This window comes from Penaeus monodon, chromosome 6 (genome assembly GCF_015228065.2).
Source record: "Penaeus monodon isolate SGIC_2016 chromosome 6, NSTDA_Pmon_1, whole genome shotgun sequence".
NCBI classification, from domain to species: domain Eukaryota; kingdom Metazoa; phylum Arthropoda; class Malacostraca; order Decapoda; family Penaeidae; genus Penaeus; species Penaeus monodon.
This window is the reverse complement of record NC_051391.1, coordinates 45,551,192-45,571,855: the sequence shown is the minus strand read 5'-3', so window position 1 is coordinate 45,571,855 and position 20,664 is coordinate 45,551,192. Positions and strand designations below refer to the sequence as shown.

Genomic DNA, 20,664 nt, shown 5'->3' with positions numbered 1-20,664 from the left:
CCGTAAATGCAACCTGAGAGCTATTATAGAATCCTCCGCCCCTCACCCTTTCCCCAGTTTTTTTGAGGGGGGGGGGGATTCTTCACGTGATCCTATCCTATCAATTGCACTGTCAACCGATACAGAGAGTAACCTTGCATTCTTGTACCAGAATTGGTTTTCCCGATCAACCTTCATGGCCTGAATTGGAATCGTAAAGCCCCTGCTATTAACCTATCCCAACCTTGTTCTCCTTAACTTGACTTGTCATTCTTACTGTACCCTTCTAATATTCCTTCATGGCAGTTCAATTCGTTCATAGATTTCACAAGCGCTACTAAGGCCCAGCTCTCAGGCTCACCAGCGTTCGTATCAATGGCGTCACTTGGGCGGCGTCACTGTTGGTTGCGTTCTGTCAGTAGGCCTATCGTAACGCGTTACCCTAACTGCCAGTGGCGTTACTTGACTGTTGGTCTATCGTTAAGTCGCACGTTACCCTAAATCCTGTACACACACTCATCACTGGCTTTTATCGACCCAGTTGTGCACTACGCACTTTAGAGTGCTTTGAATATTTCATAGACCAAACTGGTTTTCGCGGGTACGCTGCGGATAAATCCTTGCGTACATTACCGGTCACGAAAAGTCGGTCGATGTGCGCGTTGTAAAGGTATCCGTGGAACCTTTTGCCACGAGCAAGGTTTTCTAATACTAATGCTCATAAAGAATGCTGCATTGATGCACCCATTTTGTACTGTTGAATGCTTTCGTGTCAATGTGTGTGTGCGTGTTTGTGCGTGTGTGTATATGTGTATGTGTGTGTATATGTGTATGTGTGTGTATATGTGTATGTGTGTGTATATGTGTATGTGTGTGTATATGTGTATGTTGTGTGTATATGTGTATGTGTGTGTATATGTGTATGTGTGTGTGTATATGTGTATGTGTGTGTGTATATGTGTATGTGTGTGTGTATATGTGTATGTGTGTGTATATGTGTATTGTGTGTGTATGTGTTGTTGTGTATGTGTGTGTGTGTGATTGTGTTGTGTAATGTGTGTGTGTGTGTATTGTGTATGTGTGTGTGTATATGTGTATGCGTGTGTGTGTGTGTTTGTTTGACTTTGGGAATCCATGGTTTTATTTGTCTGAACTGCCTATGTATTTCCACTTTATTATTACTTATCACTATTACTACTATTACTGGTATCATTATTTTTCTACCACTATTGCTACCACCACCACCGCTACTGCTACTACTACTACTACTACTACTACTACAACTACTACTACTTACTACTACTCTACTACTGCTACTACTACGCTACTACTACTCTACTACTACTACTACTACTACTACCTACTACTCTATCTACTACTACTACTATTACTACCATAGTTTATCACTACTACTACTATTACTACCATAGTTTATCACTACTACTACTATTACTACCATTGTTATCACTACTACTACTATTACTACCATAGTTATCACTACTACTACTATTACTACCATGGTTATCACTACTACTACTATTACTACCATGGTTATCACTACTACTACTATTACTACCATGGTTATCACTACTACTACTATTACTACCATGGTTATCACTACATCTACTACTGTTATCAATACTAGTTTACTAGTACTACTACTACTGTTATATCTATTACCACTACTGATTTTTGTGACGGGGTTGTTGCTGGAATGGGATCACGTGTAGTTTGTAGTAAGGTTTCGGGTGTGCTACCATATTTCTGGTTATTCTTATGTTTTCCCCTTTTGATTCTTAAAGGTCTGTAGGTTTGCATGCAGGAGCCGGTTCTCAATGGGCGGCGAGTAGGAGTCTGGAGGGGTGTGGAGGCGGGGACTGGCAGCGGCCTCCCATTGGCGGAGGCGTGGGGTGGTGGTATCGTACGATCCGGTCGGCGCAGCTGCAGTCGCCAGACCCTATTCTTTTTAAATTGTACCAGACATACCACGGGGTCTCTGGCTTTTACCTCAAATTCTATTGATTAACTGAATTACACGCTAGCATCTGGAAAGGTTGGACTTGTAAAGGCGTTTTGCTCCTTTGACTATATGGTTCGGTCTCCATTACATTTTTTTTCCATGCAAAGAAATTCACGTCTTGTGGCAACTGTTCCAGTAGCGGAGGTAGCGTATAACCCTCGCAAGCTGTAGTTCGTTTCCTCCTGGAAACGCAATCGGCTTTGTCACGGGGGGAAATAACCTTTAAGAAGGACAATCCAGCTGCCTGCGGATTGCCAAGGGGACCCTTTGTGTTTTCTTTATTAAGGTGGCGGGAACATTGTGGGGAGATCGAATATTTCGATATTGGTTAAGCGGAAACCCTTAAAACTGGCCTTGTGGGTCGATAATGCTTTGGCCTTGTGCTTGTAATAAGTCTATATTTAGGTCATAATTTATTATGTATATCAGACGCGCGCGCGCGCGCTCACACACACACCACACACACACCACACACACAACACCCCCCCACACACACAACACCCCCCCCCACACACACAACACCCCCCCACACACACACACCCCCACACACACACCCCACACACACCCACATATATATATATATATATATATATATATATATATATATATATATATATATAAAATGTATATAAATATATAAACTCAAAACAGTAAGTAATGTGAATGCCATGAATAGCCATAGCAGTGATTGTCCCGTTCATATTTGCAGCTAGATCGAATCTGAGTGGGAAAATATCTGCATTGCGAGACTGGCTTTAGGTGGGTGGAGGTGGGAGCAGGGCGCTGGAAGATGGTCGCTTTAATTAGATGACCGAATCTACTTCAGAACTTTTCGTCTGGGCAAAATACTTTAGATAATCAGTAGTTAGATTGTGAATAATGAAAGGAGTCGAGATGGTTCGGGTGGTGGCGGGGCCTACCCATAGAAGATGCGGGCGGGGATGTCGGCAGCTGACAGGCTCGTCCGGCTTTCCCAAATAGTGCATCATAGGCCAAGATCGGAAGAATACAATGAATATCGGGTGATTGGAAGATGGTCGTTTTTTCTGCTATCAAATTACTGACAAGCCTGAAAATGAATGTTTCTTATTTTATGTTTTATAATTTTTTTTTTGTTAACTCGATGCACTTGAAGAAGTTGAAGAACGATTAATAATCATATTTCGCAAACGATGTAGTAGGTAAAATACCAATACTTGTTTCCAAGATTTCTCGGACCGACTTGTGCAGCACCTTTTTTTTTTTTAAGTTCAGGCGTTTTATTTAATGTCGAGTAAATGTCACATATCAAGAAGCAATGATTACGTAGACGTCGAGCTTCGTCATAGTTGTGAGAAATGGGCGTGGTGGTCGTGAGATGTATCCCACGCTCTGCTGGGCTCCTGCAGGCACGCTCACGCCACTTCCGATCCTCCGGCAGCGTTTGGTCGACTGCTGGGGTGGGGTTTCTTATACAGTATGTTCTGTATATTGAATCCGTGTTCGGTGCGGATAGGGGACGAGGGGGACTGAAAGATATAGGTGTGGGTGCAGCCAAGAGTTGGGGACTGAAAGACAAGGGTGCGGCCATGCCTTGGGGGGGGGGGGAGCTGAAAGCTGTGGGTGCGGCCAAGAGTTAGGGACTGAAAGACAAGTGGGAAGGGCTGAAAGGCAAGGGTGCAGCCGGGATGTGGGGGCTGAAAGGCATGAATTTATAACTCGCATGTTTATTATTATTCCAGTTTTTGTCGGATCAATTTGATCGATTGCGACGGTGTAGCCAAGTCAAGCCATTCTTTTCTTTTCTCTTTTCTTTATCTTTTTTCTATTCTATTCTATTCTATTCTATTCTATTTCTATTTTCTTTTATACCTTGAGTGTAGGTGGCCGACGTAGTGTTTTTCCCGAAGTGCTTTAACGGCCCTTCGATTGGACTTTGTTGCTCCCCGGTCTAATGTGTGCGTCATTAAGCAGGCAATCCAAACAAGCACTCAAACAAACACTTGAGGTGCTGACGGAGCGTCCAAGAGAGGGAAGGGGAGACTGGTTTAATTTTTATTGCAGCAACGCAAGTCTCATATTTTTAGTATGCTATCAGGCGACTTGTACACAGCATTAACGCTCCTCAAAACAAGTCGGCGTCATGAGATTACGAGAAGGCTCCGTCACACCCGAAGGTCATGGAGGGAACATGACGGTCTGAGATCCTGCTTCGGAGGGTAGCGTTGACGCTATATGTCTCCCTATATCTCCCCCCCCCCTTCCTGTCCAATTATCTCTCTCTCCTTTCGCCCCTTTTCCCCACGTTATCTCTGCCTTTCACACTCCCCCTTTGCACTGCATCCGCCTCTTCCCGTTTTCCACCTCTCCCCCTCTCCCGTTCCACTCTCCACGTTGTCCTTTCCTCGGTAACTCCACCTTTCCCTTTCTCCACTTATCCCTCCCTCATTTCCCCCTTCCCGTCTCTCCACTTCCCTTCTCCACGTTATCCTTCCCGCCCTCCCCTTCTCTCTCCACTTTATTCCTCCTTCCCCCTTTCCCTCCCTCTCTGCGTCAGTTGCCGGTGGCGACACACGGGCGGGGTGAAGAGGGCGTGAACCGGTCATGTAAAGTGCAGTGGAACTTACTTCAGATGCGGAAATGGTACTCGCGTCCCCTTTTCGACAGTTATTTGAAACTTGATTTTTGTTATTCGTTCTTGTCATAATAATTATCGTTGTTAATTTACTATTGTTGTTGTTGTTGTTATAATAATTATAATTATTATTATATTATTATTATTATTAAATAACAATACGTGGAACTATAGTTTTTTCTCTACTTGTTTTTTTTTTATTAATAAATGTAATATTGGCAAATTTTGAATATAATTTAGCCGCTCAGATCTAGTTCGCCACCTGGAAATAATGATATTACACACCTTGCTTAGCCTAGATAAATACGGTTGATCCTTTAAATACCGTCGATTTTACTGCTGGTTTTGTTTTTTATTGTTCAGTTGTGATACCAGAGTCGGCGTAAACCATTTGGTGGATCTTGGCGACAAGGAAGGACGGCGCCTCCCTCCTCTACGTTACACACCCTGCTAGCTGTGTCACTCACTCTAAATATATATTTTAAGATTAATGCGTATTAGGCATTTTAGTTGGTCGTTTTAAATACCGTCGGTTATACCACGCATTTTCCTTTGACTGCTGATCCTGGCAGACCGATTTGGTGTAAACTGGAGAAGATAGCCACTTAATGGAAGGTGAACGACGGCGCATTCCCCCCTTCCTCCACATCTGGCCGTGTGGAGCGAGGCTGGGGGCTCACGTGGTTTCGCCCGAGTCTGTGACAGCTGTGGCCGGTTATAAGGAAGGAAAGTGTTGCCGCAGCACTCTGCCGCACTCTAACTGGTTGTCGAAAATAGTGGGGGGGAAAAAGGGTGAAGGTTCCTAGATCTATTAAGGATGGCCTCGAATATGTTAGATGGCATACTCCCTTTTCCCGCTTACTGTATAACTGTATTACTGTATAACCATCTAAGAGTATTCTTGTAGTAAACGAGGTTAACTAAGTTTAAACTTAAGAACGCCTCTCTAGACCCTTTGGTTTAGGATGATTACATAGGCTCGCATAGGATTCTTGACTTAGACGTATCTTAGACGTCTGGGGAGATCATGATTTGAAAAACACATGGGCATTCTTGCCGAGCTTAGTAATAGAGAATGGAGGTCGCCGCACTGGGACCGGCACTGGGCAGTGTTGTAACCATGTACTCATGTCCTTTTAACGAGCGGGCTGGGGGTGGGGGTGAGGGTGGGTGATGAGTCTTCATATTGTATGTTTTGTGCATTTCATGTTCACTCGAACCTGGCGAGAAGCGGTGGGCTTGAAGTCTTTTCTTATTCAGGGCGTCGTGTGACACTAACCGGCCATGGTCACTGTCACTCAAGCGCGGTTACGTCACATGACACTGGCTGTATGCAGTGAACGTACGCTCACATTTTTTTCCACGGCCTATTTTCTCTTCTCCCTCCCCTTCCCCCTCCCTCTCTCCCTTCCCTTCCCCCTCCCTCTCTCCCTTCCCTTCCCTTCCCCCTCCCTCTCTCCCTTCCCTTCCCTTTCCTTCCCCCTCCCTCCTCCCTCTCTCCCTTCCCTTCCCTTCCCCTCCTTTCTCCTCTCCTTCCCTTCCCTTCCTCCTCCTTTCTCCTCTCCTTCCCTTCCCTTCCCCCTCCCTCCTCCCTCTCTCCCTCTCCCTTTCCCTTCCCCCTCCCTCCTCCCTCTCTCCCTTCCCTTCCCTTCCTCCCCCTCCCTCCTCCCTCTCTCCCTTCCCTTCCCCCTCCCTCCTCCCTCTCTCCCTTCCCTTCCCCCTCCCTCCTCCCTCTCTCCCTTCCCTTCCCCCTCCCTCTCCCTCTCTCCCTTCCCTTCCCCTCCCTCTCCCTCTCTCCCTTCCCTTCCCCCTCCCTCTCTCCCTTCCCTTCCCCTCCCTCTCCCTTCCTTCCCCTCCCTCTCTCCCTTCCCTTCCCCCTCCCTCCTCCCTCTCTCCCTTCCCTCTCCCTCCTCCCTCTCTCCCTTCCCCCTCTCTCTATCCATGCATGCATGCAGCCGCTGCTTCTTTTCAGGAATAACGAATCTCGGAAGGATTTCCTTTACAGATAGTAATACAGTTGCATATTGATAGTAAAATTCTTCATTTTTCTTCTTGTTCCGCCCGTCTTCCTTTTGCTTTTCCTCCCTCCCTCTTCCTTCTCGGTTCCTTCCCTCCCTCTCGGTTCCTTCCCGGTTCCCTCCCTTCCTCTCGGTTCCTTCCCTCCCTGCAGGCTACCACCCATATCATACCTTTTTTTCCATTGCTCAAAATATATTCATGCCATGGGTTTCTTAGTAGGTACATAAATACATAAATGTTGGAGTACTATTTCCGGCTCCTAACTCCTAACTATTTATTTTTTACGTGATATTTTGAAAATGTACCACCATTACGTTTCAGTTCTTGTGCACTCTTCAGAGTTCATGGTCTGGCAACTGTGCATACTTGCTTCCGGACCTGTCAGGGCTCGTGTTGACTGAGGTCCGACACTGACTTGTGCGAGTTTATTAAATATTTACTGATTTACTGATTTTTTTTTCTTTTTTTTTAGATATTTCGTTTAATGTTTGGTAGACTTGAAATGGAATTAGAATATGGAGAAGATGAATTGTATGAGCAATAACTATTGCACGAGAAAGTAATTTTGTGCAATTTTATGCGAAGGTGTTGAGGTAGAACAGCCTCCTTGAGGAAAGTCTAGATAAGATAACGCAGCTCCTTGAGGAAAAAAATCCCGAGATTTGTCTAGAATCCAAAGTTGAAAGGATTGACAAGTGTTTTTTTTTTTACCTGTATTAAAATATCTAGTAATATAATATTCCTTACGTCATTGTTGTCGATGTATTGATCACAAACCCAAACCAACGCATCAGTTCTGATTACTTGCTTCTCATAAAGAATTTAGAACCAAAATTGTAATTGGGTGGCAGCATTTATGGAATACGACTCTTGTAACTGTTTTAAAACATCGTTTATTAGTAATACTGGACAGTCAGGTGGTAGCGAATGTGCGGTGACTGGGTCGTCGTCAGTTGGCTCGACTCACCTGGTGGGCCTGCCAGGAGATGTAGTACAGCGATTTGCGTCATTGCAAGCGGTTATATTTATATGGTGGAATATGTATATCATCCGTCCATCGATGGATTGAAATAGTAAAAATAGTATTGGAACTGACAAGGATCTCCTGGAACGGCAGATGCTAAGCCCGTGTTATATAGGACAGTTTTCACACGCACTAACAGCTGGATAAACTCCCATATTCAAGTAAAAAGTGACCCATAGATATAAAGGAGAGGGTGAAGATGCGGGGTCTAGTATTGATTTACGGGGAGGGGGGGGGGGGGAAGATGGCGCAGGTGTAGTGAGGTTGTCTTACAAGAGCGGTATGAAAGGGACCGCAGGTATATAGATTTTCCCAAACGGTTGAAACATCACTCAGAATTATCGTTAATTTAATTTTAGATAGTTTATAATGTTAGCATTACTTTTAGTTTGTTAGGGAGTGTACATGTCTTTACAGTTATTTTGGCATATTTAATGTATAAAATGTGTGTGTGTGTGTGTGTGTGTGTGTGTCTGTCTGTCTGTTTCTCTGTCTGTCTGTGTGTTATGGTAACTAGTGTTTAAAATGGGTGCAGGAGAAGATATGATTTCAATAGGTATATCACAAGGGGAAGGGATGTAACACGCATTGTACAGATATACGGTTTTTGCCATACAAAATTATGTATTCATATGATGCTCGCGATGTAACTTTTGTAATTACATAGAAAGAATACTCTCTGAACAAGCGTTCAAACTTAGCCAGAAATCTTCGATACCTTTGTATCGAAATAGAACGTGCAGTATGTATATATGAAAAGTATTGTCATCTGTATGTATGCATGCGAGTACATGAAGTGTTTTAAGTGGCCTTAAGTACTTCGTACTTGGTCTGCTTATACCCATGGGAAGCCTCTCAACAGCCGTCCAACTTTACAAACGCGGTTGGATCAACATGACCAGACATTTGCAAACTGTGTCGGATCATGTGAATAGCAAATTAAGACCAGTCTTTTACCGAAATATTACACTTTTGTTTTCCGGAAATATTAACATTCTTTTCAATGCTTTCCCGTCCTAAAAGCATGTCTACGTCCCAGACTGTGCGCGCGCTCTACTGTAATTATTTAAAAAAAAAAATTGTATTCTAATAGTTGCACCTCTTGGTGTTTGCAAATGTACTTGCACCGGATCTTTTATAGAAATAACTAGTTCTCAGGACTCGCTCAGCTAGCGATGTAAAGACTGCACTATGAAGGCGCTGGACATAATCCATTGTGTCTTGTTAGCAGCGTCTTTTGCATACAGGGAGAGCAAGTCTGGGAACGTCTGCTCCTTTCCCCTAAAAACATTATGCGGTTATGGATTTGTTGTATATTTTGTTCTCAGTATTAAATAGGCTGGGATTTTTTTATTTTTTTATCGAACAGGGGAATTTGATAGGAACACTAATTTGTGTGTGTGTCTATATATATATATATATATATATATATATATATATATATATATATATATATATATATATATATATATATATATAATTTTTTTTTTACTAGACAGTGTGTGTATGTATGTAATGAATGTTTAATGGTAATCACCAATTTCATTGTAAAATCGATCTCTGTATCAGCTCAACGTATGCTAACGCCGACATCCATTCTCAGGTGTTGGCTTGGTGATGCGCAAGATGGGTAATGCTGCAACCCCCACCGTCGAGATCACCAAGGACGGCGATACCTACGCAATGAAAACGACCACCACTTTTAAGACCACAGAGATCAAGTTCAAGTTGGGGGAGGAATTTGAAGAGACCACAGCTGATGGCCGCGTTGTAAAGGTGAGGTGCAGTTGCATTTTTTTAGTATGTTTTAGTTAAAGCTGTTAGTATAGTTGCATTTGTTTAAAGATGTTAAGTATATTTTTATTTCTGAGTCACTATCGACAGCTAGAAATTTTAGTATTGCAGATATAGTTGATTCATGATAAAATATATTAGACGGCCAACTCATTTTGTAGAGAAGTATACAAACATAATTTGATAAGTATGATCCCCCCCACCCCCATACACTGTGTATTTATTCCTACTTATATTTTAATAAAGATTATAAAAGCAATGTACAGTTGAAGGACTGGCACAGAATTTAACCTTCATTAAAATCAAATCCTAACAATACCAATTATGACATGGATTTGAAAAAAATTGTAAAGATCTTGGACCAAATGATTTCATTTTATATTCCTGTTCAGATAGCAGATTTGAAGAACATTTAGAGAACTACTGTCTTGTTTCTCATCTTCTGTTTTCTTAGTTCTGGTGCCTTTCATTATATGTTTAGAAAACCCTTTCAGCAAAAAAATATTCCCCAAAACGCACATTGGTGACTGCCATTTACAACAAAAGACTGACTGCATATCAAATTATAGCAAAGAAGTTGATATTCACAGTAACTTTAAACTGCAATTGATCATGATTTTCCATTCTACATATCATCTCTATCTGTTATGCAAGTACTTCTATATTTTGTATGTAGTTTATCTTCAGATGCCTATGTATTTATTTATTCAAATGTACTTTTCAGTCAACCATTACTTTGGATGGCAACAAACTAGTTCACAAGCAAGTTGGTGACAAGGAGAAGAAAGAGAAGGATTCTGAACTTCTCCGAGAATTCACTGATGACAAGATGCTAATGGTAAGAAATTTTGAAATATGAAAATTAATATGAATTATATTTTAAGGAAGTCCTTTGATAAATATGGTTGCAATAAAAAAAAAAATTATAATCTATAAAATGTCTTCATTTTCAGGAGTGCAAGGTTGATGACATTGTTTGCAAGCGAGTTTACTCTCGTTTAGAATAAATCCAGCAAGTTATCTGCACCCAAGTATGGAAAGTGGTTACTTGAAATCTTAAGGACCACATTGTCATTGAAGATAAAATTATAATTTCTATCCAGGAACACTTTGTGTTAAAATAAATTTAATTGTAAACTTTCCAAGAGATTAAAAGGTTATTTTGCATTTTTTACATTCATCATAAGCAGATGTATAATTTTATGGAAAGGCTGGTTCCCTAAGGAAGTAATCAAGTAATCCTATTCACATCCCATTTGGTTTGCTCAAACTGTCTTGCAGGCTTCATTGTAGTAAGAAAATTCACTGTTCTCTTCAAATTGTAAAAAAAAGCTTCAGTTGATAATGTTTTGTGGTTATGCTTTAACCAAAGAAGGAAAAAACCTAAGTACAGTTTATGGTAAGAGTTACCAAGATTTTTTTTCCATTTAAACAAGTTTACTTGGATGAATGGCAAAATGCAAGTGGGAGATTAACATTTATATCTCTTAGTCATTTTGTAAACTTTATATATTAAATTGAAACAAATTTATTTGGCATTTCATTTATATTTACCCATCCAGGACAAAATGATTTTCATGTAAACATCTACAAAAAAGGGTGGTACCATGGAAGAGGTGCAATATCACTCATATATTTCCAATTGTCTAAGAGTTCATAACCAAATACCATAGTAAATGGTTTCCTTGATGAAAGTACTGCAAAAATTGTCTATCTATAGTACTGTAAAAGTAAAAATATGAATCTAGCAAAATTCTTTCTTTATGATTAAAAGATTGACTTCACAATGGAAAATGTATTTGCCACATAGGCATCTTTTTCCAAATAAAACAGATTTTAGTAGGTTAACCAAACAATTTTAAATTTGTAAAAAACTAAGTCAAGAACATCAACCAAATAAACTTAAATTAGTCGGGTATAGACTAAACTAACTATACCTTTACAGAAGTAGTGTCTGAGAATACCAGGCCCAATCAAGAACTAGATTGCAGTTCAGAGGCAGTTTGAGATGTTCAATATTCCTCATTCCTTTGTACCCTGGTACCAAGGTAAACACTATTTAATGATCTGCTTCCTTGTTCTCTATTATTCACCCTATGGAGCATAACAACATTGTTACCTTTCCCTATATGATACTATATCAAATTATTAGAAACTGCTATACCCATAGAGATTATTCAGTATGGTGTATCTGGTCTTTGACCTATGGTGCATTCAAATTACCCTTTTGAATCCCAGTGTGGCACAAAATATAACAAATTTTTGATAGTTCTTGCAAGTTGTTGAAATTCAAGTTTAGGAAAGTGTGTGAATGAGAATGTGAACGCCTTCACAGTGCAAGGTATGTATTTGCCCAGTTTCAATTATATCCTCAGTAGTAGTTTGTGACAAGGATATAATTGGAACCAGTTAAATACAAGTCTCATTGTATTAATCCTCCTCCAAATCTTTTTTCATATCAAAATTGAAGTTAATCCGTGGTTGTTGCTTGTCATATTTAATTAATTCTTTTCTGGAATGTTAAGACTGCCACACATCTTGTAAACCAATTGTTTTCAATACCACTGTGTAGGTAAGAAAAAGAATCTGTGATTAATAAAAATATACATAATGAAAACATTTATTGAAAGGCTCATCTGAACCATAGTCACACAATTACACAACAAAGAAACAAAATGTGTATCACAGAAAAGCAAAACATCTGTTAAACAAAAAATACTCTTATTAGAACTTTGACTAGAACACAGAAAGAAATTTTAACTTTTATTTACATTGGATAATGAAAAGTAACCCTAACAAAATTATGGTAAACTTATTGTGCAACTTCTAATACTAATACCAATTAACACAAAGGAAAAATTCTTTAAATACATATCACAGACAGTAATCACTTGCTGTAGTTGATGAATATCAAGAACGATATACACAAGGAAAATTAAAGTAGTTCCAAATCTACCTTTGAGGTTCGTTTGTGTCTTGCTAATGCACAACACATAATTGCAAATAGCACCATTCTACCAATACTACCATCAGACACCTTATCTGTTCCCATTAGAAGTAGCAGTGTAATAAAATAATTTACATTTGTACCTATAAAACTAAGCAAATATGTATGAATTAATACTGAATACTCACCAGTTTTATATGCAAAGAAATCAAACTGACCCCAGACTTCCTGACCTGGGAAATTTCATCTTATGGTTAAAATAATGGAATGTTTATGAACTGAAATAGGGGTGAGTACAAATTTGAACATGACTGAGGTATTCCATTTTAACTCACAATTTTTATAACTTTTTTTTTTTTTTTTTTTAATAAAGCAATCATCACCTTGCCTTATAAAGTGGGGTATATTTTTACCCTAAACTGATTACAATTGGTGAGTATAATTTCCATACATAACAGTTTAATACATTAAAGATATCATGGATACAAAAGAAGAAACACAACTGGAATATTTAAATTTGGATGTAAATATTTACATTCCCTCCACAATACTTTGACTTTTATAATAGTCATATTTAGCACCAAAAAGTCCCAGCAGTAAAGCAGCTAGAGGACAAATGTTTGGTTAAAAAACAGAAACGGAATCAAATGCTTTAAAGCAGATCACAACTTTCTCATACTTCAAACACATGCTCCACACCCAATAACTTAAGACTGATCCATTATATATTATACCTAACTATAATCAGATATCATAGAAATGGGTAGTTCCCTTTTTAACACATCAAAATTAGCAAATTAATATTGCAAAAATTAGCCACCAAAATTTCTGGCAGCAACAAGAATATCACAGAAAGGAGGAAACTATATCCAACAGTTATGTGCCTTCCACCTAAAAATAATAGATTCTAATTTTGAAGTACAATAAACAACCCTAATCTTGAGTTAGCCATGATCCAGACACCATAAACATAAATAAAGTATATCAGTGACTTCAAGTGCATGAAATGGTGTAAGGAACATGCAATAAATTATTTGTTTATAAAGGCACACCCCTTTTTTTTTTTTTTTTTTTTTTTCCTTTTTTCTTTTTTCTTTTGAACATTTTGTCCACCTCAGTCTATAGTGGAAAGGTACCAAATGATTTTTACCTATACTTCCCCTAATCTATGAGAAACGGGTGAACCTTGGACGCTGGAGCACCGACTACCATACCCTGAATCAGGAGTGCTGCAAACGCTAGCTTTGTCTTCACTCTCATACAGCCTATTCAGGAAAAGAAAGGGAAATAATAATAAGTCAAGTCTAAACATAAAAAATCAATATGGCAGCAATGTAATAAACACCAATGAATTGGGTGTCTGACATATGTGAGTCATCAACAAAGTAGTCTCGCAACATCTTTTTTGTTGTCTGTGACCAATGAAGTCATCAAAAGAAAGTAAAAAGGAATGTGATAAATTTTAGGCACATGCTATTAAGATATATATTAATCGTGTTACACTGGATCTCAACTGTACACTAATAGGAAGATATGTCAATTTTGGATAAGGAAAAAATTATATGAATGCATTTGAAATTGTTGGCAGCTACAATGTAGATTTTACAATGTGATTTGTTATGAACAAAAACAATTCTAGCTTGTAGAAAGGGGTATACTTCAAATTCTCAATAGACAGGTTTCTACATCTGAAGTAAATGTGGAAAGTTTGGATGGGGGAGAAAAACACATACAAAAAAAATAAAATAAATAAGGGATATACAAGATTAGTTTTGTTTGGAACTTGTGTTTATAAGACTCAAGGGTACTGTGGAACAAGCTGTACTCCAAAGGTTCTTCCGAATTTATAGTAAAAAGGAAGGCCAAGGATAAAATTACAAAGTAAAAGGAAAATATTTACTATATGCAACCTATATTACCCAAAATGAAAAACCAGCGTTTCAGGTATAAGGAGCCAGTAATCAATGTGTTATAACAAATATTATATATATATATATATATATATATATATATATATATATATATATATATATATATATATATATACACAAAACTTATCCAAATTTATCTTAGAGCTGATATCACTTCTGATATCAAATAAGTTGGATGATAGAAATGTAAAATTAACATGAACAAACAGAACACTTTCAGGAACAACTGACCTAAACAAGAGATCCATAAGCTGTGAGAGGGACTGTAGGTGGTAACCAGTTGTTGCTTGGAGAGATACTGGCCACGTTGGTAGCAAATGGCAGCACAAGCGACCACATGCAACACAAGCAGCTGCCACCTGTGAGCAACGCCACTGAAGGAAAACCTGGTCTGAAAAATATTATAAAAATAGACATAAAAATACAAACTGGATAAATTCTGCAAAACAAATTATTCATTCACATTTTTACAAAATTCTCTAAGAGAAACACTATGCTTTCAAGTAAAGGTTCTAATTGTTTTGCTATAAAAACATGGAGACAGAATTATGTAGATACAAATAAGAGTTAAAATTGTCCCCTTAACCTTTGAAATTAGCAAACAAATTGCAAGAAACTAAACTGGAAATCCTGCAAAAGTAACTATTGATATTAACACATTCTCCTTGAAATACAATAAATCTAAAATACAACCTTAAATTAATCACTTAATAAGATATGAGATAGACATAGCCATTCATATATACATATACATATAAATATACACATATCAAGATGTAAAGAAACCATAACCCACCATGTTCCATAAAAAAACAGGATTGTTGATGCACTGAAAAACAGACAATGAGGCAGTAAACAATTGTACGACTGCATTCTTAATATTCAAACATAATTACAGGTCTATCAATACTAATATGTGACATAATAATCTGAAGTACAACTCTATAAAAGCACACTAGATGAAACATGGCAAAAGTCATTAAAATTACATTTTAAGTTCTCTATACTACAGCTATTAAAGTAGAATAACTTGAGCTGAAACATCTGCTCTAACCTGTTGAATACAATGATGCTTGGTAAAAGAAAATATACACAAACCAGATTTATCATTGTAAACCATTTTTTTTATTTTTGTAATTATGTCGGTCAGGTAGATGAGAGATTGGCCCAAGGGATATTGGGTGACCTCCCACCTTCAGCTGGAGCTTAAGGCTTATCCACTATCCACAAAAGCAGGCATGATCAGTGAAAACATGGGTGGGCACAAGTAGAGATGATGTCATGGGTGGACAAGCTACTAGGTAAACAAATAGTTTCCTTGTTGTTGTCTTGCCTATGAAATCCCATTTACATTTGCCTGCTGCTGTGTCTGCAGATCATGCTGCTTGTGAGGACAGGCCTTTACAGGAGGTGTTGGTCTAGAAGAGACATTTCTATCTTTATAAATTCTGTCCCTTTACTCAGGGATTTGGGCCATCAAAACCTTCTGGCATCGTTATGAACCTTTATGTCCTTTTTTGGGTACTTGTAGCATACAGATTAAAGCACACCAAAATAGCATTTCTTGCCAACATGTACTTTGCCATCCTTTTGGGGGTAAATCCATCATATATGTAAGACTATTTTGATACACTAATCTTCTCTGTTATACATAAATGCAATGTCCTTTTCCCCTATCCATAAGAGAAACTTAAAACTGCAGAAGCATTATTTGACTAGCTGGAATTGATAATCAGGAAATAATTAAGCCAAATATATATCTACTTTCTACATTCATGAAACCAGATAAATGCAGTAGTAATATGAACTACAGTTATTACCTTGCAGGGATATATCAAGAAAATGTGCAGTTGCCTTCCAAAGTGACTGTCTTGCCAGAGCAGGTTCAGCAAGTGAGGCTCCTTCCATTGTATCACCAGCAGTCACTCCACGCATTAAATAAAATTCAGCAAAGTGGGCAACCGTCACTGTTCCTGGATAAGATTTTGTATGCAATTATATTTCTCAGTATTCTATCTTTCCACCAAATACCTTGCAGTATCAAAATTGTGAGGAAAATTTAAATAGTCTTAATAAAACCAAATACATTGCAACCAAAAAACAAATAATAAAATATATAAATATTTTTAAATAAAATATTTTCAACAGAATAAAGGTTATTGCATACATCTTATGTGCAAAGAAATCTGAAATATATTATAATAGTGATTGAAACCAAACAAAGGTATAATATTTCTCAAGTGTGATGGTAATAGAAAGTAGACATACCTATGCTCCAGTTAAAAAATGTCAACATAAATGCTTCCATTGAGTTAAAGATAGCTATGCTATATCTGCTGTTGGCAAATGCATTCAGCTCTGGAATTCTTGGCACATTCATATCCTTCTCTTCAAATTTTGCTGAAAAAATCACAAATAAGGAATGACAATACTTTAATATACCTAACTGGTATTTTTTCTACTTTCCACATCCAACCATTTTTGGAATTAAAAAAAAAAAAAAGAAAAAAAAAGACAAATACCTGCCAACAGTATAGCAGTGAGAGCAGTAAGACGTAACTGGTTGTCAGATATGTGATGTGCATCCATAAATCTATCAAGAAGGTATACTGACAGATGAGTTGTTGCTACACTCAATTTCAAGCGCTCACTGACTATACGTAAAAATTCTACCAGAGCTCCTCGCATTGCCAGCTGGAATAAAAAAAATACCTTGAAATGAGAAGGTAAGTGACAGGGATCTTATTACAATAGCATCTGGCTGGTTTAGTCAGGTAATTTGTTTTTCTGGCATTCTAACCTTACAGATTTTGATTTCTTACATACTCTCCTAAACTCAATAACTAGATTGAGAAAATAGGGAGGGAGGAAGGAGAAAGGAAGAGAGGAAGAGAAGGAGAAAGGAAGGAAGGGAGGCAAAAGAACAATAATGAAGGGAGGGAAAGGGACAAGAATGGAGGGAGGGAAGAGGAAAGGAATGAATGGAGAAAATGGAAAAGGAAAGAAGGGAGGGAGGAAAGAGGAAAGAAAGGAAGGAGGAGGAAAAGGGAAAAAAAAGAAGGGAGGGAGGAAAGGGGAAAGAAAGAAGGGAGGGCAGAAAGGAGAAAGAAAGGAAGGGAATGAGGGAGGGAAGGGGAAAGGAAAGGAGGGACACAAGGGGAAATAAAACCACCAGAAAGGAAGATGTGAAGGACAGAGGAAAGAAGAAGGGAGACAGGAAGAGGAAGATGGGTATGGAGAGCAGGAACAGGGAGAAAAGGAAGCCAAGAAAGAAAGACTGTAGAAAAAAAGAGAAAGTGATAATAGGAGGACATGGGAGGTAAGTGGAAATGCAAAGCTAGGGACACAAGGCAGAGAGACAGAGGAGAGAGATAATCAAAAGATGGAAAAGAAAAGCAAGGCTGGGGATCTTCATTACATGATAAGTATAAAAGTTCAAAAATATTATGGATAACAAACCTGTGGAGAATTCCCATTGTAAGCCATATGTTGGAGTTCCTTGGTGTGCATCCATGCCAGCACATCTTCAGCATAATCTGTCATCCAAGTACTTCCCCGAGCCATTTTTCACACAGCTGGTAAAAAAGTTTATACTGTCTTAAAAAATCTTTTAAAAAAGTAAAAACAATTACAATGATACTTTAATAAGTATAAAACAAAGATACTATGTGATAACACAAAATACTACTAATATGAATGAACATACAGTCATCACAAAAAAAAAATCAATCCAACCCTTACCTATCCAAAAATCCTTAAAAAAAAAAAAGTTAGTTTTCTAACAAACCAATATAATTATAATAATATAACTGCCAACTTTTGGGGGCTACAATAGAACCATAACTCTAACTAGCACATTCTCCAGGACAAGAACATGACCTTTCTTTTTATATATGTGTTTGTAGAAACAAATATTTCAAAATTTTGGAAGCCTTGAGATGGAGCTAATGTACATAAATCTTTTCTTGTGGCTTTGAAATAGCACTTTATGTCCGATTAATTCTTCTTGTGTGTCTTTGGACTCCCTGCCAACTGTTACAGGTGTTTTTCCTAAATTATATTTTTTGAAAAGTAAAAGGCAAACAAAAAAATTAACTCCAGGTCTACATGCAAACAGTGTGTAGGGCCAAAGGCTGTCTGCTGTAACTGTAGGTGAACTACTGTTGTTTCCATTATATTCTTCAAAATATTATATTCATCATCCTAAAACAAATACTTTATCCTAAAAACCCATATTTGACTAAAAGGTTTGGAGCAACAGTAAAGTAAATATACATCAAGACAGAACATCCAAAACTCTGTAATAAACAAATTAAAAAATTAACATATATTTGCTACTTCTGTCTGAGTATGGGTGTAACCCTATACTGTCTTTTTGGGGTTATATTACATACGATTTATTCTTATATATCAATCAAACATTCCCAGCAAATTATAAAAGCTGGTGTAAATTTAGTAAAAACTAGATCATAATATTTATTTCTCATTTGCAATTTTTACATGGGTAACAATGAAATCTGAAATCCAAAGAATACAGGAAATAGAAGAATGATTACATAACTAAAAGGAAGCAACTACAGTAAATTGCAATGATCAATCCTTGGTAATTTCAAAAAAAAGGATTTTATAACTTATTTCAGCAAACAGGTGTCAGAAGGCATGCCACCACCACACAAACAGAGAAAAGTCCTGGGATCATGACTTTTATGAAAAGTAAGATATCATAGAATACAGCACTCCTTTTTTAAGCTGATTTATTTTACATGTTTACTTTTATGACCAACTATGATCAAACCTCAGCCACAAATGGTTATGTTCCTAACAAATTATGAATTTAAAATTACACTTTGTTTTCTTCAGGAGACACAAAAGGACTATGTATCTGACTAGAAACTCTACCATATCAGAAGATTACCTGCATATCACCCATCTGCTTCAATAACGCTAAGCTTATACATTTCTATGAAAATATTCTAAGACATTTTTGTGAAATAATCTGAGTGGATATTCACTTAATTTGTCGTGGAAGTATCAATCAACAATTTCTTTATTCGCGATCATATGTTCCTGTCGCGAAGTCGCGTTATCGTCGGCAGTAAACATGAACGCACGTGTTATTGTTTATTTCTATCAGCAATTAAAAGTACAATTGATTTCCTACGAGATATCTTACTCCTAGCCCTTGATTCAGCACACGTACGTTTGAATAACACAGAGAATAATATACTAATGAGGAAAACTTATGACATGTAAGGTAAACATACGAAATAAAACATTGTTCATCATTACTACCCCATAACTCCATAAAATCCCATCGTCAACACCTATCGCCTATCAAATCAGGTCACAGCCTTCTAATCACAATATCTGTTGTCTGAATACACAGTTTCACTTCATTACCTAGGCGCACACGAAGGAAAATGTAGCAGCAGTCTGCCTACCGCTCTCTGCATCGTCTGACGGCGTCCGCATCGAAGTCGCCACCACGGAGGACGGCGCTGCGACTTCCCTGCGCCGCCTGCCAACTGCTGCTAATCCGCACTTCACCCTCACAGTACCTCGAGTTCTTTCGTTTGTTATTTTTTCTCATAAAAAAAGTTTATGGTTATATCATTACGATATTTTATTGAAGGGTGAGACTATTTTGAGAAAAAAGGAATGGACATTGTGGTGAAACGTTTGTAATTTTTCTGGTGACAAGGAATTTATAATTAATGCATACTGTACACGTGCGTTCCCGTATACTTCGAGCACATTTATTATGTAAGACAATATTCACTACATGATATAGTACTTATATATTTACTTATATTTTATTCATATTAAAGACGATCATGAGATGTAGATAAAGGAATGTTATCATGCATTAGATAAGGAAATAAAGAATATGGTACAACGGGATGAATAATAATGATTTTTTTTTTATGTATGAATACGAATAAGTATAGTTAGATGAAGATGAACTCTTTTACAGAAATGTATGCAAACATTAACGCACTTGTTAACCTGTTAAAATCTTCGAAATGCTATTATGAAACAGCGGCTATTGAGGTTAGAATAAAGTCTTGTCTGATGTTAGTTATCTGCTTGATGGTCAACATTTACCACGTGTATTTTTCGCGATATCATTAATTTCTGTCCGATATTTTGAATGTATATTATGTTAAAACCGAATCTTTGATTTAAATTTTAGCCATTTAAATCTTTGTACTTATTCGGCATTCATTGTGTCTGCGATAATGTTTCCACGAACGATATATCTGCAAAGGTTATTATAATGATAATAAATGATTGCTTGATTATTTACGTTTAGGATTTGGAATGTATTTCCATAAG

At 37.8% G+C, this 20,664-nt stretch overlaps 2 protein-coding genes across 4 annotated transcripts in view; one reads left to right on the top strand and one right to left on the bottom strand.

Annotated features, from left to right (window-relative positions):
* LOC119574570 (sodium/calcium exchanger regulatory protein 1-like) overlaps positions 1-10,981 on the top strand; it is a 12,243-nt gene extending 1,262 nt beyond the window's left edge. Inside the window, exons 2-4 of the mRNA XM_037921857.1 lie at positions 9,260-9,432; positions 10,175-10,288; positions 10,404-10,981. Coding sequence (XP_037777785.1) covers positions 9,260-9,432; positions 10,175-10,288; positions 10,404-10,457 — 341 coding nt within the window. The 3' untranslated portion in view covers positions 10,458-10,981. The remainder of the gene's footprint in view (positions 1-9,259; positions 9,433-10,174; positions 10,289-10,403) is intronic.
* Positions 10,982-12,058: 1,077 nt separating this feature from the next.
* Positions 12,059-19,880, bottom strand: LOC119574568 (cyclin-J-like). 3 transcript variants are annotated; one of them, XM_037921854.1, is made up of 8 exons: positions 19,729-19,880; positions 17,788-17,903; positions 16,851-17,022; positions 16,597-16,728; positions 16,149-16,301; positions 15,125-15,157; positions 14,560-14,719; positions 12,059-13,662 (listed from the first exon to the last, which is right to left on the bottom strand). In XM_037921854.1, the coding sequence occupies exons 2-8, from the start codon at positions 17,890-17,892 to the stop codon at positions 13,548-13,550; spliced, it is 870 nt and encodes a 289-aa protein (XP_037777782.1). In that variant the 5' UTR covers positions 17,893-17,903; positions 19,729-19,880; the 3' UTR covers positions 12,059-13,547. The 3 variants fall into 3 exon arrangements, with proteins under 3 accessions (XP_037777782.1, XP_037777783.1, XP_037777784.1); XM_037921855.1 differs by lacking the exon at positions 15,125-15,157; XM_037921856.1 differs by lacking the exon at positions 16,597-16,728.
* Between the last annotated feature and the right edge of the window lie 784 nt (positions 19,881-20,664).

What these genes read in the sequence shown, in the direction of transcription:
- LOC119574568 (XM_037921854.1), bottom strand. Translation starts at nt 17,892, where the DNA reads ATGGCTCGGGGAAGTACTTGGATGACAGATTATGCTGAAGATGTGCTG. An exon ending in ATTTTTTAACTGGAGCATAG is followed by an intron (nt 16,302 to 16,596) that starts GTATGTCTACTT and finishes AATCTTATCCAG; the next exon opens with GAACAGTGACGGTTGCCCAC. An exon ending in CTTATGGATCTCTTGTTTAG is followed by an intron (nt 13,663 to 14,559) that starts GTCAGTTGTTCC and finishes TTTCCTGAATAG; the next exon opens with GCTGTATGAGAGTGAAGACA.